Source organism: Sturnus vulgaris, chromosome 21 (assembly GCF_052056855.1).
Source record: "Sturnus vulgaris isolate bStuVul1 chromosome 21, bStuVul1.hap1, whole genome shotgun sequence".
In the NCBI taxonomy this organism is placed as follows: Eukaryota; Metazoa; Chordata; class Aves; order Passeriformes; family Sturnidae; genus Sturnus; species Sturnus vulgaris.
Window position 1 is genome coordinate 8,100,896 of NC_142263.1, and position 22,734 is coordinate 8,123,629.

General features: G+C 41.0%; 1 protein-coding gene across 9 annotated transcripts in view; it reads left to right on the top strand.

Moving 5' to 3' along the window:
• The window catches only part of GTF2I (general transcription factor IIi), an 82,771-nt gene that overhangs the window by 32,143 nt on the left and 27,894 nt on the right, over positions 1-22,734 (top strand). For 6 of the 9 annotated variants that reach the window (XM_088176910.1, XM_088176911.1, XM_088176912.1 and 3 more), the window contains 11 exons: positions 3,990-4,052; positions 5,755-5,859; positions 9,570-9,632; positions 11,330-11,437; positions 13,135-13,197; positions 13,922-14,026; positions 15,495-15,557; positions 17,263-17,385; positions 18,570-18,632; positions 19,355-19,468; positions 21,484-21,546. In XM_088176910.1, coding sequence (XP_088033036.1) covers positions 3,990-4,052; positions 5,755-5,859; positions 9,570-9,632; positions 11,330-11,437; positions 13,135-13,197; positions 13,922-14,026; positions 15,495-15,557; positions 17,263-17,385; positions 18,570-18,632; positions 19,355-19,468; positions 21,484-21,546 — 933 coding nt within the window. The remainder of the gene's footprint in view (positions 1-3,989; positions 4,053-5,754; positions 5,860-9,569; positions 9,633-11,329; positions 11,438-13,134; positions 13,198-13,921; positions 14,027-15,494; positions 15,558-17,262; positions 17,386-18,569; positions 18,633-19,354; positions 19,469-21,483; positions 21,547-22,734) is intronic. The other 3 variants (XM_088176916.1, XM_088176914.1, XM_088176919.1) reach the window with 3 other exon arrangements.

The window sequence follows — 22,734 nt, forward strand, 5'->3', positions numbered from 1 at the left end:
CGAATGTTATTGAAAATATTCTTTCATAGTCAGGACTTTTCTAGTGTATGCATAACTTTGCTCAGGGTATTTTGAAGTCCAGCTTTACTCAGAGAAATTACAACAGTGTATATCTTGGCAAATTGCACTTCAAACCTGCTCAGTTTGCAGATGGTAAGACAGCTTTTCGAGATTGCCTATACAATAGATTTAAGCTTGGAATAATAAAGATAATGGGATATAAATATTTAAGGCTAAAACATCAAGAACCTAGTTATATAATACTGCCATGAGTTTTCACAAGTAACTCGGTTAGGTCAGTGAGTGTGTAAGACTGACACAAGTCATCAATGGAGTGAGCTGCTGTTTACCAAACTTGTGGTCCATCAATGTATTGAAACTGTTTTGGTATCAAGTCCAATTTAGTCCAGTCTATGCATGGCAAGGAAGAATAACTACACTTGAATCACTAAATAGCTGTACCTCTCTGGAATGATGTCACGTGTTTCTTAAATAAATAAATGAAACTACGTTATTAAAGCTGTGGGATAAAAAGCAAGTGAACAGGCAAAGCTAACACAATTCTGTCTGCTTTTACTGTGGAAAGTTGTGAGCTAATTGTATCTAATTCCCAAATAGTTGCTACAGATAAAGCTGAAGGTTTACCTTCAAGTGAGCAAAGGAATGCCTTATTTATGACCCAGCTAATTGCTCCCAGTAACTGTCAGTGAATCATGCAATGTGCTGACACTTTGCTTGAAAATTAATTATTGTTCCATTATTATCCACCCAAAATATTTCCAACGAGTGATCTCCTGAATTGTCTAAGGGGGCACTGTATCTTACAAATATGAACCTTCCTGTCCACAAGCTAAAACATCCACATTGATAAATAGTGCTTTTGGGGTACCAGCCTGTAAATATTCTACCAGGTATACAAGTTTCTAATTTTTCATAGTAGCAGCTAACATCATAATAACTGAACAAGGAATCAGTATTAATTTAGTGCAATCAGACTTAGAAATCAAAATTCCTGAAAAGGGAGTATACATCCCGCATGGCAAATTTTACCAATCATGCAATATATCAGCATTTCTGTTAAGGAATTCAGACCTTGCTATGCTACCAGTATGCAGGAGGACACTACATTCACACAGACAGCTTTGAGTCTCTCCAATAAACAGTCCTGTCAAAATCCACAGCTCACTTAAAAAACAAGGTTAATTTTAACAGAGTTTCAGTAATGATGTCACAAATATCACAAGGATAGCCCGTCTGCGTTCTGGGATTTGAGTACGCAGCGTTATCTGTTGATTGAATGACAAGCTCTCCCATACCAATTTCTGCAATTTTCGATAATAGATCAGCCTGAGATCTCCATGTTTCAATGCGTCTTCTTGGCATTCTGATAGCGATATACTGTAGCATCAGTACTCCATGTAGGCCATAAATCTGCCGTGATTTGTGCTTCTGGGGCTGGACAGGTAGGCCGAGCTATAAAAGTTAGCAAAGGCCAACATCTCTCAGAGTTGGCTGGTGTGCCTCCTGCTGTAATTTGTGATTCCAGGCTGTCGAGGGCCAACAGCCTCTGGGTGAATGGGGCTGCAGAGGCCAGAGGACTGAGGGAGGAGTGGGCAGCCAAGAAGCTGCGGTTGTGGGGGTGGGCACTGGAGATTCCACAGCAGGAGGGGCACCCTAGAGAGCAGCTGCTGTGCGGGAGGCAGCATGCACAGTGTGCAGGGACGCCTCGCCAGGGGAACTGCGCTGAGGGGGCCAGCAAGGGCTGAGCAGAGACTGAGGGGGCTGAGGGGGCTGACAAGGGCTGAGGGGGCTGACAAGTGCTGAGCAGAGGCCGTGGGGGCTGAGGGGGCCACCCAGGGCTGAGCAGAGGCTGAGGGGGCTGACAAGGGCCAAGCAGAGGCCTTGGGGCCCTACAAGGGCCAGGGGCACAGCCATACGGGAGCTGGCATTGGGGAGCAGCTGGTGAAGGAGCCGCTGCGAGAGGAGGTGGCAGGTGAGAGGCCCCTTGCATGGGAGGCTTTGTGCAGAGTAGCCTGAGGAGCAGCCCTAATGGCGGTGGGCAGCCTCCTCCAGGGGAGCTTCTTACTCCATGGGGAGTGTCTTGCTCTGGGGTGCTTTGTTAGTACCCGTAACATCGCACACGAAATTGAAGATCACTCCGTTCCATGGATCTGTTCCCTGGATCCGTGCCCAGATGCATTATCACTATCTTTTTTAGCACTCCCTTCTGCAATTGCACCCAAGAGTTTTTAACATCAAGGCCTCTCTCATTTAGAAAAGAGTTACAGGGTTTTTTAACCTGTAAGAAAAGTTGCTCTAGTGTGGAAAATGTGCCGTTACATGTTTAAGCTGCAGCAGTGCTACCAGGACACATCCCCAGTCCCAGGATATTCACAGTCCTGTAGTTCTTCATCCAGCGAACACTGCTGATCTAACCTCAAAGGCCTTTTGCTCTCTACTGGATTGTGGTTTGCAAAGAAAGGCCCTTGTTGTTGTATCAGGGTCCGAGCTCTGCTCTCTGCATGCAGTCCGAGCATTCCAGGCTTCTAAAGGCTGCCTGGCTGAGATGCTGTCCATCCCTTCATTGCAGTCTAGTATCCCGATGTTCTGGGTCCACAGGGCTTCATTGTTGGCTGCAGTCCTCCTCCTTATCTAATCTCCCCACTGTTCATGCACCTGATGTACAAAGCAGAGCGACACAGAGTCCCCAGGCAGGTGCAAAGGAGGGCCTTTATTGCCAAACCAGGCCTTTTTCAGCAGGTAGTCCATTATCAGTTACATTCCGTTTAAGTGCAACAAATATAATTCAGCCAAGCACTGTAAAACAGGATGTGAGTGCAGCATGGTTATATAACTTGTTTTTCTACCTGCAATTCAGCCGAGTGATTTGCCTTGGTCCTTTTCTGCTTAGCTGAAGTAACAGGCCTGAGCCATGAATTTACGAGAGTAACAAGGCCCACGTTTCATGAGGTGTTACCTGTATGCAACAGCAAATTAACATCATTGGACATTTTTTCACAGAAATATATGGAAGCTGTCACCTAATTGAAATTGTACCTCTTCTCCAGCCATTCTTTTGTCATATGTCCACCAGGTTGGCTTTTGTGATTTTTGTTTTGTTTTGCTTTCAGTCTCCAAAGTCACACCACTGCGGGTCTTGCTATAAGCAAATTGTGATTGGAGTCATCATTATTTTAAATCATGGAAGGCATTTGTAAGGTGCTCATCACCCAAAGTTTATTGGTTTGATGGGATGTGAAAAGCACATGGTTGTGTGGCTGGCTTTGCTGTGAGCACGTGGCTCTCCAGCCTGAGTCGTGTGCTTTTCAAGGCAGGTTTTGCTAGCAGCAATGCTCCTTCTTGCAAATCCCATTAGTTTTGCCTTGAAGGCACAGTTGAGGGTACCATTCCCTGGAATTCAGCAGCAATTCTCGTGATTACTGAGAACTAAGATGTGTTGCAGGTTTATTATTGATCAGCTAATCCTGCTTGTCTTGTTGGTGCACACTGCCCCAACAAAAGCATTGTGATCATGAATTCCCCTCCCATGTTTCACTCTTGCCCTTGCAGCCTGTTTGGAAATCATCATGGTACAGTAGGCATGAGTCTGTAGAGATGGTAAAAAAAATATATAATGTGTGGGAACACACGGATCCTTTGATTATATGTTCAGCAATCCTGGGTAAGAGAGGGGAGAATACTTATGATTGTATTAACCCTACACAGCCAAGACCATGGAATTGCCTTCTGTCATAGCAGCAACTCTGCAGTGCAGCACGTGCAGTTTAGGCAGTGTAACCCTCACCTCCTTGCCTTTGTCTGGAATTGCTCAAAGGCTCATGGTAACACATCTTTGCTTCTGTTTTTGTTGCATGCTGTGAGTGCAAGGAGCTTCTTAGACAATGTTGGTTTAAATGTAAAGACATGGAGTGTTTGGTTGAAAATCTTTTCCATGTCCATCACTCATCAGTCCTGTTTTTCTCTTTCAGATTCCAGCCACCATGAGTTCCCAGAATCAAGTGAGAAACCTGAGGTTGAGGTCACCCTTGAAGGTCAGTTCCTCTGGTCATTGATTTCAGTTGGTTGGGCATTTTTATATCCAAAATGTGTTTCCCAAATCCTACATTACGTGGCACTGAATGAAGAGAATTGTGTGCCAGTGTTGAGTGTAGTTTGGGTTGTGCCCTGCTTGGTACATATGCCTGGTTAAGAAGTATGAGCAAACCACAATATACTGAAGCATATTGGACTTACTGAGCTGGTTTTGAAATTATGCCAGACAGCAAATTGTATCTTTTGTGTATTTTTCTGGCATTGATAATGAAAAATACTTGTTGAACAGACCAGATGTTCTAACATTGATTCATTCTGGAGAGCACATTGCTTTATAAACACTCTGTAGTTATATGTGTAACATTTGTAGTTAGCACTGGCTTCTGGGAAGGATGGTAGCAGAAGACAAAAGCTGGGTTGCAGGTGGTGTAAGTGAAGCCTCAAGGTGTGTGTCTGATATTGATAACTGTGAGATCCAAAGCTTTGCCCTTAGCACCTCCCTTTGTCATGGAAATGGCTCTAAAGCTGCTGAGCAGTGTCCCTGCTGGATGTCATGCTAGGATCTTGGTAGGAGGTGATGTGTGTTTCTTGTCTTTGTGAATTAGTGTGGTGTAAGTGCTTTAAAACACTGCTGAGATTGGCTTTGGCAGTGCTTGCTTGTGGAATTAGGTTAAGAGCACGGAATCAGGAATTGAGAAAGCAGGCAGGGCATTTGGGCCAAAGTGGACTCCTGTGGCATTACCTTCACCATTTTGCATTGCAGCATGGAAATAACTCCAACATTACCTGAAGAGCAACATTTAGATGAGAAGAGTCATGAAGTTCTGTGAATCTGTAGAGGCCTTTAGCACAGAAGTACAAGTGATCTGCAATGGTTTTCTGTGTCAGAGTATAAGAGAACTATAGAGGTAGAGGATATGTCAAGATGTAATTCTGTTCTTGCTAAGTAAACCATACCCTTGGTTCCATGGGTACATGTTTTTCTGTGTGTGAAATTAGTTTTCTGTGTGCTCTGACCATTTGTTTTCCCTGAGTTTGGGGCTATTGATAATTGGGCAGTGTCCAAAGCTGTCAGCCATAAGGGAGACAGGGCTGGATTGGGAAGTGAGTGGCTGAGTAGCAGCTCTCTGACAGATTGCTCGGTTTGCTGTTCTCCTGTGTGTCCACTTGTGTGTGTGTTTAAGGTAGAGTTGACCTGTTTGATGAATTTCATTGGTGCCCATTAGTTTTAGACTGCTTTGAAGGTGGGTTTGGAACATTTGAGCTCTTCAAGACAAAAGTTAGGTGATGTTTCTTGAGATCTTCTAGTGGGATGATTTTACTTCCAGTTCGATGGAAAAGGTATTCCCTATCTGCAGCATTTATTTTGTGATTGGTTTTGCTGTTGCATGGTCGTTTTACCATCATGTGATGTGCAGGCATGTTTCAAAGACAATGTTGTTTTCCTTAGGAGGTACAGAAGCAGCTTTGTTTTTCTGCTCTCTTGTGCTTTGCACAGATGTCTTTGAAGGAACAAGTTGTTCCTTCACAGTTTTGATCAGGAGCTTTCTGTAGTTACTCAGGTAAGTAATTTGTAGGAATATTTGGTTCCTTTTTAAGCACAGATCCTTATTTCTGTTAGAGTTTTGTAATTCTCAGCGTTTCCATTTCTGCACATGTGTTCCCTGGACAAAGAAGCAGTTTTGATTTTTTTTTTTAAAGATGATGATGATGACTACCCACTCCTAGACAAGAGAGTGAAGAGCAAAAAGTCGACTAATGAAGCCTCCAGTACTCAGAGAAGAGAAGCAAGAGAGTTAAATTCTGGTAAGATGAAAATTATTCATTATTTTATTTCCCTGCTTTTTCATATGAGATGGTTTTGGGTAATTTTTTGCTGCAAAAAATTCAGTATGGTCCCAAAAATAACTGTCACATCAGCTGATTACTTAGAATCTTTCTGAAACAATTAGAGAAGCTATAAAAATAAAGCATATAGAGCATTTTTAGAATTTCATTTAAGAGTCAGGGTCTCTGTGTATATGTATTGCAGCAGTACATTCATCATCATAGGCTACCTCTGTTATTTTTGCTTGTTTGACGTGACAACACAAATAAACACACAGGACTTTGGGATTTTCCTCTTGTGTTCTTGCATGATCCCTCATGTTTTGTATTCTCCCCAGAACAGAAACTCATCCATGCATTTCAGTTGACTCTGGTTAAAGTTGCTTCACCTGGGTTTTTTTGTAATCCTGTACCTGTCCTTTATTCTGTGTTTGGTTTGGGTTGTGGATACAATAATTTGCTTTTATAAGGTTCTGTGCAGACAGGAATACGTTTTTTTCCTTTATATTTTTGAAGGCAGCCACCAGAGTTCTGATGGTAGTGAAGGAACAAAGTGGAAATACAATTAGAGCATTTTGGATGTGAAATATTTCCTGTGAGGATAAATTACCATCATTGTATATTTTTTCACAGAAATATTGGGAAAGATGTCATGTAATTGAAATTGTTCATCTTCTCCAGCCATTCTTTGTCGTATTTCCACCAGGTTGGCTTTTGTGATTTTTGTTTTGTTTTACATTTAATCTCCCAAATCACACTCTCTGGGTCTTGCTACAAGCAAATTGTGATGGGAGTCATCATTATTTTAAATCATGGAAGGCATTTGTAAGGTGCTCATCACCCAAAGTTTATTGTTTTGATGGGATGTGAAAAGCACATGGTTGTGTGGCTGGCTTTGCTGTGAGCACGTGGCTCTCCAGCCTGAGTCGTGTGCTTTTCAAGGCAGGTTTTGCTAGCAGCAATGCTCCTTCTTGCAAATCCCATTAGTTTTGCCTTGAAGGCATAGTTGAGGGTACCATTCCCTGGAATTCAGCAGCAATTCTCGTGATTAGGGAAAATGAGGTTGCACATGCTGGATGTAGCAGTAAGTGAAGTCATTTGAGCAGAGAAATCGAGGTAGTTTGTTTTGGTTTATTCAGCATAATGCCATGTACTTTATACCTGAGCATGCAGAGGGAGTGTGAGGAAGGGGAAGTGTGATAGGAAATGATTGAGACTCTGCTTCTGCCTTAGTTTGGACTAGAATGTTGTAGTACAGATGCTGAATGTGCCCCTTTGAGTCAGACTAAGGTTTTTGCAAACACCTTTTTCTCAGATCTGTTGTTCACAAGTTTCTGTAAGGGAGATGTGGAAAGTTGTAACTTGTTTTGGTGAATAGTGTGAGATGAGGATCTGAAGTGACACAGGGTCCCCAGGCAGGTGTAGAGGAGAGTGGCTTTATTGTAAAAACCTGGCCTTTTAAAGCAGTTTGTTCACTATCAGTTACATACTTTTAAATAATGACAAACATAATTCAACCACCCACCATACACCATGATGTAAACACGCCATGCTTACAGAACTTGTTTTTCTCCCTCTAATTTAGTTGAGTCACTTTTCCATAGTCCTTTTCTGCATAGTCAAAAGAGCAGACTTGAGCCATCATTTTGCAAGGCCTTCTCTTTTTAAGGTTTTTCCTATATACAAAAAAATAGAATAAATCTTTTATTGATGAAGGCTGGTAATTCTGAAATGGTCTAGAGGCAATGGATAAAAATTGTAGGTAACAGTCAAACTTCACTTTAATTTGTGATTGAAAAGGGTAAACAGATTAGGCAACCTTTTCTGGATTCTGTAAAATGAAATTATTTATGGCTGATGCTCAAACAAACGAATGATAGAGGTAATCTGTATCAGTGTTTGGATTTTATGAAGTACTCGATTTAATCCCTGTATTAATAAAGAAATACATTTAAAACTCTTTGGGAAGTTTGTCTGAACGTTACAGCTGGTGATGCAGATTTGCTCAAGTGATTGTTTCCTGCAAAGAAAACCATCAGAGTTTGTCTATTTTGGTGTATGTCACTGGGGATTTTCACTGTTTTTCCCCTCCAGTAACCATGGCAAGATGGTGAAAATGGAATTGTCCAAACTGTGGGGTGCCTGGGTGAATCCCCCAGGTTAGCTGTAGCTGTTGAAGGTGTCTGAGGTGGTCCTAATGAGATTGGATGAGTGGGCAGCACAGTGTGATTGAAAGTCAGCAATCAGAAAGTTGAGGTTTTGTGTGTCAGAAGAAAATGTTCTAAAGGGAACAAAATCATGTTTGAGAAACTGGAGCCAATGCTGGTGAATGAGAACATTTAGAACTGTGAAGGCTTCTTACAAACGAGCTGTGTGTATTTACCCAAGATGAGAAGAGACCTAGTGATGATAATATATTGTTAAAAAAACTTACTTCAGTTTCAAACACCATTGGTTTAATGTGTCTTAAGAAGAAATCTGGGAGTTTTCTTCCAGAACTTTGTTGCCACCTGCTTAGAGTTTTTTGCAGGAGTCCCTCAACTGTGAGTGTTTCTCAGGGATTTGCTGCTGGACTAGGTGGACCATCTTTTAGCATTGTGGCTATTCTTAAATTTCTAAAAATGCTGACTATTTTGAATTGGTTTTCATCTTATTTAATTTTCTCAAAAAGGATAAAGAGTGGTTATTTGATGTACCAGGCATTTTTCGATCATACTTTATGTTCATGACTAGTAAAACAACTCCTAATCCTTTCCTTTTGTAGTACTTTGCATTTGCTAATTCTCTACCCAGCACTCCCTTGGAAATAGATGAAAACATGATAGAGTTTTCCATGACTGGATAATGTGTTTGACATGGTTCAAATATACTCCAGCTAAGGTGTCCCAGTTGATACAGCTGAATTTATACTGTATTCCACACACATCATATGAAGACAAACGATTGAAAAAAAATTCCTTCAGACTTGTTCCCAGAGTGATACCATACAACAGTATACAGGTATCTGAAAAGAGATTCCCTTCAACATGCACAAGCAGAGCTGTACTCAGCCAGAAGTGAAATATGTTCCTTCATGCACTGCTGCTGCATTTTGATAGTGTCTGATACAATTAGCTTCACTTTCTTTAGCAGTGTTGCAGGTGAGTATCAATTGCTCTTTCTCACACCGATTGTTGATCAGCTAATGCTGCTTGTCTTGTTGGTGCACACTGCCCCAACAAAAGCATTGTGATCATGAATTCCCCTCCCATGTTTCACTCTTGCCCTTGCAGCCTGTTTGGAAATCATCATGGTACAGTAGGCATGAGTCTGTAGAGATGGTAAAAAAAATATATAATGTGTGTGGACCCGGCTCCTTTGTTTATATCTTCAGTAATCCTGGGTAAGAGAGGGGAGAATACTTATGATTGTATTCACCCTACACAGCCAAGACCATGGAATTGCCTTCTGTCATAGCAGCAACTCTGCAGTGCTGCACGTGCAGTTTAGGCAGTGTAACCCTCACCTCCTTGCCTTTGTCTGGAATTGCTCAAAGGCTCATGGTAACACATCTTTGCTTCAGTTTTTGTTGCATGCTGTGAGTGGAAGGGGCTTCTTTGACAATGTTAGTTTAAATTCAAAGGCATGGAGTGTTTGGTTGAAAACCTTTTCAGTGTCCATCACTCAGCTGTCCTGTTTTTCCCTTTCAGATATCAGCCACCATGACTCATCAGAATCAAGTGCAGATTCTGACCCTGAAATCACTAGTGAAGGTCAGTTCCTCTGGTCGGTGGTTTAAATTGGTTGGGCATTTTTTCGTAGCCTATGGTAGTTGGCACTGAATGAAGAGAATTGTCTGCCAGTGTTGAGTGTAGTTTGGATTGTGAAATGTTTGATAAATGAACCTGGTTGAGGCAAGTATTAGAAAAGCACAATATTCTGAAGCATATTGGACTTACTGAGCTGGTTTTGAAATTATTCCAGACAGCAAATTTTATCTTTTGCCAATTTTTCAATCTTTGGTAATTTAAAATACTTGTTGAACAGACCAGAGGTTCTAAGATTGATTCATTCTGGAGAGCACATTGCTTTATAAACACTCTGTAGTTATATGTGTAACATTTGTAGTTAGCACTGGTTTCTGGGAAGGATGGTAGCAGAAGACAAAAGCTGAGTTGCAGGTGGTGTAAGTGAAGCCTCAAGGTGTGTGTCTGATATTGATAACTGTGAGATCCAAAGCTTTGCCCTTAGCACCTCCCTTTGTCATGGAAATGGCTCTAAAGCTGCTAAGCAGTGTCCCTGCTGGATGTCATGCTAGGATCTTGGTAGGAGGTGATGTGTGTTTCTTGTCTTTGTGAATTAGTGTGGTGTAAGTGCTTTAAAACACTGCTGAGATTGGCTTTGGCAGTGCTTGCTTGTGGAATTAGGTGAAGAGCACGGAATCAGGAATTGAGAAAGCAGGCAGGGCATTTGGGCCAAAGTGGACTCTTGTGGCATTACCTTCAGCATTTTGCATTGCAGCATGGAAATAACTCCAACATTACCTGAACAGCAACATTTATGTGAGAAGAGTCATGAAGTTCTGTGAATCTGTAGAGGCCTTTAGCACAGAAGTACAAGTGATCTGCAAAGGTTTTCTGTGTCAGAGTATAAGAGAACTATAGAGGTAGAGGATATGTCAAGATGTAATTCTGTTCTTGCTAAGTAAACCATACCCTTGGTTCCATGGGTACATGTTTTTCTGTGTGTGAAATTAGTTTTCTGTGTGCTCTGACCATTTGATTTCTCTGAGTTTGGGGCTATTGATAATTGGGCAGTGCCCAAAGCTGTCAGCCATAAGGGAGACAGGGCTGGATTGGGAAGTGAGTGGCTGAGTAGCAGCTCTCTGACAGATTGCTCGGTTTGCTGTTCTCCTGTGTGTCCACTTGTGTGTGTGTTTAAGGTAGAGTTGACCTGTTTGATGAATTTCATTGGTGCCCATTAGTTTTAGACTGCTTTGAAAGTGGCTTTGGAACATTTGAGCTCTTCAAGACAAAAGTTAGGTGATGTTTCTTGAGATCTTCTAGTGGGATGATTTTACTTCCAGTTCGATGGAAAAGGTATTCCCTATCTGCAGCATTTATTTTGTGATTGGTTTTGCTGTTGCATGGTCGTTTTACCATCATGTGATGTGCAGGCATGTTTCAAAGACAATGTTGTTTTCCTTAGGAAGCATAGAAGGAGTTGGTTTTTGGGTTTTTTTGGTCTCTTGTTCTTTGCACAGGCTCATTTGAAGGAACAAGTTGTTCCTTCACAGTTTTGATGAGGAGCTTTCTATAGGTACTCAGGTAGGTAATTTGTTGCCAAATTTTTGTGCCCTGAAAAGCCCAGTTCCTTATTTCTATTAGATTTGGTAATTCACAGCAGTTCCAGTGATGCACACGAGGTCTCTGGATAAAAAATACAGTTATTCTTTTCTTGTTTCTTAAAGATGATGATGATGATGAGTACCTGCCACCTAGCAGAAGACAGAGGACGACCAGGTCATCTAATCGAGGTTCCAGTTCTAAGAGAAGAAAAAGAAAAGAGTTTGGTTTTGGTAAGATGAGAATTTAGAATTATTTTATCTCCAAGCTTTATTTTAGGAGTATTTTTTGATTAATTTTGTGGTGCAGGAGTGAGACATTTTAGTGCCTGCCTTCATTTAAGAGCCATGGACTCTGTGTGGGTGCATTGCAGCAGTGTAATCATCATCCTAGGATACCTCTGTTGTTTCTTGCTATTTGATGTGATGACATAAATAGGTGCACAGGAAGTTTGGATTTTCCTCTTGTGTTCTTGCATGATCAATTCTATTGTTGTTTCTGCACACAAACTCATCCATGCACTTCAGTTTACTCTGGTTAAAATCGTCTCAGATTTTTGTGTGGTCCTGTACCTCCCCTTTATTCTGTGGTGTGGTGTGGTTTGGATTGCATTGGATTGGATTGGATTGGATTGGATTGATTTGGTTTGGTTTGGTTTGGATTGGATTGGCTTGGTTTGGTTTGGTTTGGTTTGGTTTGGTTTGGATTGGCTTGGTTTGGTTTGGTTTGGTTTAGTTTCGGGACTCATTAATCTGTTTGCTTTTATAAGGTTCTGTGCAGTCAGGAATATGTTTTTTCCTTTATATTTTTGAAGGCAGCCACCGGAGTTCTGATAGCAGTGAAGGGACAGATGGGGAAATAGAGTTAGATCATTTGAGATGTGAAATGATTTCTGTGAGGATAAATTACCATCATTGTATATTTTTTCACAGAAATATTTGGAAAGATGTCACATAATTGAAATTGTACATCTTCTCCAGCCATTCTCTTTTCATATTTCCACCAGGTTGGCTTTTGTGATTTTTGTTTTGTTATACATTTAATCTCCCAAATCACACTCTCTGGGTCTTTGCTATAAGCAAATTGTGATGGGAGTCATCATTATTTTAAATCATGGAAGGCATTTGTAAGGTGCTCATCACCCAAAGTTTATTGGTTTGATGGGATGTGAAAAGCACATGGTTGTGTGGCTGGCTTTGCTGTGAGCACGTGGCTCTCCAGCCTGAGTCGTGTGCTTTTCAAGGCAGGTTTTGCTAGCAGCAATGCTCCTTCTTGCAAATCCCATTAGTTTTGCCTTGAAGGCACAGTTAAGGGTACCATTCCCTGGCGTTCAGCAGGAATTCTGAACTAAGATTTTTAAGTTTCTGATACAATTAGCTTCACTTTCTTTAACTGTGTTGCAGGTTTATTATTGATCAGCTAATCCTGCTTGTCTTGTTGGTGCACACTGCCCCAACAAAAGCATTGTGATCATGAATTCCCCTCCCATGTTTCACTCTTGCCCTTGCAGCCTGTTTGGAAATCATCATGGTACAGTAGGCATGAGTCTGTAGAGATGGTAAAAAAAATATATAATGTGTGGGAACACACGGATCCTTTGATTATATGTTCAGCAATCCTGGGTAAGAGAGGGGAGAATACTTATGATTGTATTAACCCTACACAGCCAAGACCAAGGAATTGCCTTCTGTCATAGCAGCAACTCTGCAGTGCTGCACGTGCAGTTTAGGCAGTGTAACCCTCACCTCCTTGCCTTTGTCTGGAATTGCTGAAAGGCTCATGGTAACACATCTTTGCTTCAGTTTTTGTTGCATGCTGTGAGTGGAAGGGGCTTCTTAGATGATGTTGGTTTAGATACAAAGACATGGAGTGTTTGGTTGAAAATCTTTTCCAGGCCCATCAGCTCAGCTGTCCTGTTTTTGTCTTTCAGACCGCTCTGAGCTTGACTTCTTAGAGACAAGTGAGAGACCTGAGCTTGAGGTCACTGTTGAAGGTCAGTTTCTCTGATCACTGATTTCAGTTCATTGGGTATTTTTATATCCAAAATGTGTTTTCCAAAGCCTACATTACATGGCACTGAATGAAGAGAATTGTGTGCCAGTGTTGAGTGTAGTTTGGATTGTGCCCTGCTTGGTAAATGTGGCTGGTGGAGAAATATTAGCAAACCACCATATACTGAAGCATATTGCACTACTTGGCTGGTTTTGAAATCATTCCAGGAAGCAAATCGTATCTTTTTTGTGTAACTCAATCTCTGGTAATGAAAAATACTCATTGAATGGGCTACATGTTTTATCATTGATTCATTCTAGAGGGCACATTGCTTTATAAACACACTGTACTTATATTTGTACCATTTATAGATAGCACTGGGTTCTGGGAAGAATGGCTGTTGCATGGTTGTTTTACCATCATGTGATGTGCAGCCGTGTTTTAGAATACATTGTCATTTTCCTTAGGAAGTACAGAAGCAGCTTTAGGCTTTTTTGCATCTTGTGTTTTGCACAGGTCTGATGAGGGAACAAGTTGTTCCTTCTCAGGTAAGAACAGGAGCTTTCTAAATTTACTCAGGGTAATCATTAATATCAAAATTTGGTGCCTTATTAAGCACAGTTCCTTATTTTTGTTGGAATTTTGTAATTCACAGCAATTCCAGTGTGGCATGCATGTTTCCTGGACAATAAAGCAGTTTATTTTTTTTTGTTTCTTTCTTAAAGCTGATGATGATGACAACCTACACCCTGACATGAGATGGAATATCACCCAGTCTGCTAATGAAGCTGACAATACTGGGAGAAGTAAAGGAGAAGAGTTCAATTTAGGTAAGATGAAAATTATATGTAATTTTATCATCCAGCTTTGTTTTATGAAAAGGATTGGGTTAATTTTGTGTTGCAGGAGTGAGACATGTTAGTCCCAGCCTTCATTTAAGAGCCATAGGCCCTGGGTAAATATATTGCAGCAGTTTAATCATCATCATAGGTTACCTCTTTTCTTTCTCATTATTTGATGTGACAGTCAGGAAGTTGGGATTTTCTTGTTCTGCATGATGCCTTACGTTGTGGGTTCTCCACAGAAACTCATTCATCCATTTCAGTTTACTCTGGTTAAAGTTACTTTGGCCTGGATTTTTTGTGATCCTCTACCTCTCCTATATTTTGTGGTTTGGTTTGGTTTGGTTTGGTTTGGTTTGGTTTGGTTTGGTTTGGTTTGGTTTGGTTTGGTTTGGTTTGGTTTGGTTTGGTTTGGTTTGTGGACACATTAATCTGTCAGCTGAGGAAGGGGAAGTGTGATAGGAAATGATTGAGACTCTGCCTCTGCCTTAGTTTGGACTAGAATGTTGTAGTACAGATGCTGAGTGTGCCCCTTTGAGTCAGACTAAAGTTTTGTCAGATGCCTTTTTCTCAGATCTGTTGTTGTTGAAAAGTTTCTTCAAGGGAGGTGTGGAACGTAGCACCTGGTTTTGCTGAGTAGAATAAATCTGTTGTTCTTGCAGGCTGGTATTTCTGAAAAGGTCTCGAGGCAGTGGATAAAAATTGCCAGTTACAGTCTAACTAAAATTTCATTTGTGGTTGAAATGGGCATAGAGAGTAGGGAGCCTTGACTGGATTCTGTAAAATGAAATTATTTATTGTTGATACTCACACAAACGAGTGATAGAGACAAATGTGTGGCAGTGTTTGGATTTTATGGAGTCTTGGATTTAATCCATGTATTAGTAAAGAAATACATAGAAGAGGCATTTAAAGCTTTTCAGGAAGTTTTTCTGAAAGCTACAGCTGGTGATGCAGATTTGCACATGTGATTGTTTCCTGCCAAGAGAACCATCAGAGTTTGTCTATTTTGGTGTATGTCACTGGGGATTTTCACTGTTTTTCCCCTCCAGTAACCATGGCAAGATGGTGAAAATGGAATTGTCCAAACTGTGGGGTGCCTGGGTGAATCCCCCAGGTCAGCTGTAGCTGTTGAAGGTGTCTGAGGTGGTCCTAATGAGATTGGATGAGTGGGCAGCACAGTGTGATTGAAAGTCAGCAATCGGAAAGTTGAGGTTTTGTGTGTCAGAAGAAAATGTTCTAAAGGGAACAAAATCACGTTTGAGAAACTGGAGCCAATGCTGGTGAATGAGAACATTTAGAACAATTTAGAACACATCTTTACTTCAGTTTTTATTGCATGCTGTGGGTGCAAGGGGCTTCTTAGATGATGTTGGTTTAGATGCAAAGACATGGAGTGTTTGGTTGGAAATCTTTTCCATGTCCATCACTCAGCTGTCCTGTTTTTCTCTTTCAGATTCCCGTCAGCGTAATGTGTCAGAAATAAGTGAGAAACCTGAGGTTGAGGTCACCCTTGAAGGTCAGTTTCTCTGGTCATTGATTTCAGTTGGTTGGGCATTTTTACATCTGAAATATTTTTTCCAAAGCCTGCACTCTTTGACACTGAAAGGAGAGAACTGTGTGCCAGTGTTGAGTACAGGTTAGACTATGCTCTACTTATAAAACATGCCTAGGAGGGAAGTTTTAGAAAATCATGATATACTGAAGCATATTGCACTAGTTGGCTGGCTTTGAAACTATCCCAGACAGTAAATTGTTTGTGTATTCTTCTGGCATTGGTAATGAAAAATGCTCATTGTATGGACCAGAGGTTCTAAGATTGATTCATTCTGGAGAGCAGAATAAACTTTATAAACACTCTGTAGTTATATGTGTAACATTTGTAGTTAGCTCTGGCTTCTGGGAAGGATGGTAGCAGAAGACAAAAGCTGAGTTGCAGGTGGTGTAAGTGAAGCCTCAAGGTGTGTGTCTGATATTGATAACTGTGAGATCCAAAGCTTTGCCCTTAGCACCTCCCTTTGTCATGGAAATGGCTCTAAAGCTGCTAAGCAGTGTCCCTGCTGGATGTCATGCTAGGATCTTGGTAGGAGGTGATGTGTGTTTCTTGTCTTTGTGAATTAGTGTGGTGTAAGTGCTTTAAAACACTGCTGAGATTGGCTTTGGCAGTGCTTGCTTGTGGAATTAGGTGAAGAGCACGGAATCAGGAATTGAGAAAGCAGGCAGGGCATTTGGGCCAAAGTGGACTCTTGTGGCATTACCTTCAGCATTTTGCATTGCAGCATGGAAATAACTCCAACATTACCTGAACAGCAACATTTAGATGAGAAGAGTCATGAAGTTCTGTGAATCTGTAGAGGCCTTTAGCACAGAAGTACAAGTGCTCTGCAAAGGTTTTCTGTGTCAGAGTATAACAGAACTGTAGAGGTAGAGGATATGTCAATATGTGATTCTATTCTTGCTAAGTAAACCATACCCTTGGTTCCATGGGTCCATGTTTTTCTGTGTGTGAAATTAGTTTTCTGTGTGCTCTAAGCATTTTTGAATGTGTTTGGGGCTATTGATAATTGGGCAGTGTCCAAAGCTGTCAGCCATAAGGGAGACAGGGCTGGATTGGGAAGTGAGTGGCTGAGTAGCAGCTCTCTGACAGATTGCTCGGTTTGCTGTTCTCCTGTGTGTCCACTTGTGTGTGTGTTTAAGGTAGAGTTGACCTATTTGATGAATTTCATTGGTGCCCATTAGTTTTAGACTGCTTTGAAGGTGGGTTTAGAACATTTGAGCTCTTCAAGACAAAAGTTAGGTGATGTTTCTTGAGATCTTCTAGTGGGATGATTTTACTTCCAGTTCGATGGAAAAGGTATTCCCTATCTGCAGCATTTATTTTGTGATTGGTTTTGCTGTTGCATGGTCGTTTTACCATCATGTGATGTGCAGGCATGTTTCAAAGACAATGTTGTTTTCCTTAGGAAGCATAGAAGGAGTTGGTTTTTGGGTTTTTTTGCTCCCTTGTGCTTTGCACAGATGTCTTTGAAGGAACAAGTTGTTCCTTCACAGTTTTGATGAGGAGCTTTCTATAGGTACTCAGGTAAGTAATTTGTTGCCAAATTTGGAGCCTTGTTAAACTCTCTTCCTTGTTTTTATTAGTGTTTTGTAATTCAAACCATTCCAGTGTTGCGCCCGTGTTCCCTGGACAAAAACACTTTCCTTTTTTTCTCCCATTTTTAAAGATGATGATGATGACAGCTTACCTCCTGTCAAGAGGCTGAGGATCACTGAGTCTGCTAATGAAGCTGCAAAGACTGGAAGAAGAAAAGCAGAAGAGTTCCATGTTGTTGAGATGAAAATTAAAGGTGATTATATCTCTCAGCTTTTTTTTATGTGAAGGTTTTGGTTAATTTTGTGGTGCAGGAGTGAGACATGTTTGTGCCAGCCTTCATTTAATAGCCATGGGCTCTCTGTAGCTTCATTGCAGCAGTGCAGTCATCATCATTTTAGGCTACCTCTGTTTTTTCTTGTTATTTGACATGACAACATAGACAGAAAATTAAGAACCAATTCTTTTTTTCATGTCTAGTAAAACAACTCCTAATCCTTTCCTTTTGTGGTACTTTGCATTTGCAAAGCAGCTCTACCCAGCTCTCCCTTGGAAATAGATGAAAACATGATAGAGTTTTCCATGACTGGATGATGTGTTTGACATGGTTCAAATATACTCCAGCTAAGGTGTCCCAGTTGATACAGCTGAATTTATGCTGTATTCCACACACATCATGTGGAGACAAACGATTGAAAAAAAATTCCTTCAGACTTGTTCCCAGAGTGATACCATACAACAGTATACAGGTATCTGAAAGGGGATTCCCTTCAACATGCACAAGCAGAGCTGTACTCAGCCAGAAGTGAAATATGTTCCTTCATGCCCTGCTGCTGCATTTTGATAGTTTCTGATACAATTAGCTTCACTTTCTTTAGCAGTGTTGCAGGTGAGTATCAATTGCTCTTTCTCACACCGATTGTTGATCAGCTAATCCTGCTTGTCTTGTTGGTGCACACTGCCCCAACAAAAGCATTGTGATCATGAATTCCCCTCCCATGTTTCACTCTTGCCCTTGCAGCCTGTTTGGAAATCATCATGGTACAGTAACCATGAGTTTGTAGAGATGGTAAAAAAAATATATAATGTGTGGGAACACACGGATCCTTTGATTATATGTTCAGCAATCCTGGGTAAGAGAGGGGAGAATACTTATGATTGTATTCACCCTACACAGCCAAGACCATGGAATTGCCTTCTGTCATAGCAGCAACTCTGCAGTGCTGCACGTGCAGTTTAGGCAGTGTAACCCTCACCTCCTTGCCTTTGTCTGGAATTGCTCAAAGGCTCATGGTAGCACATCTTTGCTTCTGTTTTTGTTGCATGCTGTGAGTGGAAGGGGCTTCTTTGACAATGTTAGTTTAAATTCAAAGGCATGGAGTGTTTGGTTGAAAATTTTTTCCATGTCCATCACTCAGCTGTCCTGTTTTTCTCTTTCAGATTCCTCACATCATGCCTTCTCAGAGACAAGTGAGAGACCTGAACTTGAGGTCACTGTTGAAGGTCAGTTCCTCTGATCACTGATTTCATTTGGTTGGGTATTTTTATATCCAAAATGTGTTTTCCAAAGCCTACAGTACTTTGCCGTGAATGAAGCGAAGTATGTACTTGTGTGACTGTAGTTTGGATTGTGCCCTGCTTGGTAAATGTGCCTGGTGGAGAAGTGTGAACAAACCACAATATACTGAAGCATATTGGATTTACTGGACTGGTTTTAAAATGATGCCAGACAGCAAATCGTATCTTTTGCGTATTTTTCAATCTTTGTTAATTTAAAAACTCATTGAATGAGCTCGATGCTATATCATTGATTCATTCTGGAGAACACATTGCTTTATAAACACACTTTAGTTATATGTGTAATATCTACAGTTAGCACTGGCTTCTGGGAGGAATGGCTGTTGCATGGTTGTTTTACCATCATGTGATGTGCAGCTGTCTTTCAGAAAGCAATGTTGTTTTCCTCAGGAAGTACAGAATCAGCTTTGTGTTTTTGCTGTTTTGTGCTTTGCTCAAGGCTGTTTGAAGGAATAAGTTGTTCCTTCACAGGTTTGAGCAGGAACTTTCTAATGTTACTCAGGTAAGTAATTTGTTGCAAAAATTTGGTGCCCAGATAAGCATAGATCCTTATTTCTGTTAGAGTTTTGAAATTCAGAGCAGTTCCAGTGCTGCATACATATTCCCTGGAGAAAAATTCAGTTTGGCTTTTTTTTTGTTTTTTAAAGCTGATGATGATGATGATAATGACAACCTACCCTCTGACTTGAGACTGAAGAGCAGTGCATTAGCTAGTGAAGCTGACAATACTGCAAGAAGAAATGCAGAAGCGTTAGTTTCTGGTAAGACGAAAATTAGAGGTGATTTTATCTTCCATCTTTATCTTTTTAAAAGGTTTTGGTTAATTTTGTGGTGCAGGAGTGAGACATGTTAGTGCCAGCCTTCATTTAGGAGCCATGGGCTCCACGTAGATGCATTGCAGCAGTGTAATCATCATCCTAGGATACCTCCATTACTTTTTATTATTTGACGTGGCAACATAAATAGATGGTCAGGTAAGAACAGGATTTCCATCTTGTGTTCTTGCATGATCCTTTATGTGGAGGTTTCTGCACAGAAACTCATTCATGCACTTCAGTTGACTCTGGTTAAAGATGCTTCACCTGGGATTTTTTGGGGTCTTGTACCTCTCCTTAATACTGTGTTGTGGTTTGGTTTGGGTTTGGTTTGGTTTGGTGTGGTTTGGTTTGGTTTGGTTTCTGGACTCATTAATCTGTTTGCTTTTATAAGGTTCTGTGCAGACAGGAATATGTTTTTTCCTTTATATTTTTGAAGGCAGCCACCAGAGTTCTGATAGCAGTGAAGGGACAGATGGGGAAATAGAGTTAGATCATTTGAGATGTGAAATGATTTCTGTGAGGATAAATTACCATCATTGTATATTTTTTCACAGAAATATTTGGAAAGATGTCACATAATTGAAATTGTACATCTTCTCCAGCCATTCTCTTTTCATATTTCCACCAGGTTGGCTTTTGTGATTTTTGTTTTGTTTTACATTTAATCTCCCAAATCACACTCTCTGGGTCTTGCTATAAGCAAATTGTGATGGGAGTCATCATTATTTTAAATCATGGAAGGCATTTGTAAGGTGCTCATCACCCAAAGTTTATTGGTTTGATGGGATGTGAAAAGCACATGGTTGTGTGGCTGGCTTTGCTGTGAGCACGTGGCTCTCCAGCCTGAGTCGTGTGCTTTTCAAGGCAGGTTTTGCTAGCAGCAATGCTCCTTCTTGCAAATCCCATTAGTTTTGCCTTGAAGGCACAGTTGAGGGTACCATTCCATGGAATTCAGCAGCAAATCTCGTGATTAGGGAAAATGAGGTTGCCCATGGTGGATGTAGCATTAACTGAAGTCATTTGAGCAGAGAAATCGAGGTAGTTTGTTTTGTTTTTTCAGCATAAGGCCATGTACTTTATACCTGAGCATGCAGAGGGAGTGTGAGGAAGGGGAAGTGTGATAGGAAATGATTGAGACTCTGCTTCTGCCTTAGTTTGGACGAGAATGTTATAGTACAGATGCTGAGTGTGCCCCTTTGAGTCAGACTAAGGGTTTGTCAGATGCCTTTTTCTCAGATCTGTTGTTGTTCACAAGTTTCTGTGAGGGAGGTGTGGAGAGTTGAATCTGGTTATGCTGAGTAGAATAAATCTGTTGTTCTTGCAGGCTGGTATTTCTGAAAAGGTCTAGAGGCAGTGGATAAAAATTGCCAGTTACAGTCTAACTAAAATTTCATTTGTGGTTGAAATGGGCATACAGAGTAGGGAGCCTTGACTGGAATCTAGAAGATGAAATTATTTATTGTTGATGCTCATGCAAATGAGTGATAGAGACAAATGTGTGGCAGTGTTTGGGTTTTATGGATTCATGAGTTTAATCCATGTATTAGTAAAGAAATACATAGAAGAGGCATTTAAAGCTTTTCAGGAAGTTTTTCTGAAAGCTACAGCTGGTGATGCAGATTTGCTCAAGTGATTGTTTCCTGCCAAGAGAACCATCAGAGTTTGTCTATTTTGGTGTATGTCACTGGGGATTTTCACTGTTTTTCCCCTCCAGTAACCATGGCAAGATGGTGAAAATGGAATTGTCCAAACTGTGGGGTGCCTGGGTGAATCCCCCAGGTCAGCTGTAGCTGTTGAAGGTGTCTGAGGTGGTCCTAATGAGATTGGATGAGTGGGCAGCACAGTTGAGCTTCTTTGGAGCTTCTTTGACAATGTTGTATTAAATTCGAAGGCATGGAGTGTTTGTTTTAAAACCTTTTCAGTGTCCATCACTCAGCTGTCCTGTTTTTCCCTTTCAGATTCCTCACATCATGCCTTTTCAGAGACAAGTGAGAGACCTGAACTTGAGGTCACTGTTGAAGGTCAGTTCCTCTGATCACTGATTTCAGTTGGTTGGGCATTTTTATATCCAAAATGTGGTTTCCAAAACCTACATTACATGGCACTGAATGAAGAGAATTGTGTGCCAGTGTTGAGTGTAGTTTGGATTGTGTAGATTGGTAAATGTGGCTGGTGGAGAAGTGTGAACAAACCACAATATACTGAAGCCTATTGGACTTACTGGACGGGTTTGGAAATTATTCCAGACAGCAAATTGTATCTTTTGCCAATTTTTCTGGCATTGGTAATGAAAAATGCTCATTGTATGGACCAGAGGTTCTAAGATTGATTCATTCTGGAGAGCACATTGTTTTATAAACACTCTGTAGTTATATGTGTAACATTTGTAGTTAGCTCTGGCTTCTGGGAAGGATGGTAGCAGAAGACAAAAGCTGAGTTGCAGGTGGTGTAAGTGAAGCCTCAAGGTGTGTGTCTGATATTGATAACGGTGAGATCCAAAGCTTTGCCCTTAGCACCTCCCTTTGCCATGGAAATGGCTCTAAAGCTGCTAAGCAGTGTCCCTGCTGGATGTCATGCTAGGATCTTGGTAGGAGGTGATGTGTGTTTCTTGTCTTTGTGAATTAGTGTGGTGTAAGTGCTTTAAAACACTGCTGAGATTGGCTTTGGCAGTGCTTGCTTGTGGAATTAGGTTAAGAGCAGGGAATCAGGAATTGAGAAAGCAGGCAGGGCATTTGGGCCAAAGTGGACTCTTGTGGCATTACCTTCACCATTTTGCATTGCAGCATGGAAATAACTCCAACATTACCTGAACAGCAACATTTATGTGAGAAGAGTCATGAAGTTCTGTGAATCTGTAGAGGCCTTTAGCACAGAAGTACAAGTGATCTGCAAAGGTTTTCTGTGTCAGAGTATAAAAGAACTGTAGAGGTAGAGGATATGTCAAGATGTGATTCTGTTCTTGCTAAGTAAACCATACCCTTGGTTCCATGGGTACATGTTTTTCTGTGTGTGAAATTAGTTTCCTGTGTGCTCTGACCATTTGTTTTCTCTGAGTTTGGGGCTATTGATAATTGGGCAGTGTCCAAAGCTCTCAGCCATAAGGAAGGCAGGGCTGGATTGGGAAGTGAGTGGCTGAGTAGCAGCTCTCTGACAGATTGCTCGGTTTGCTGTTCTCCTGTGTGTCCACTTGTGTGTGTGTTTAAGGTAGA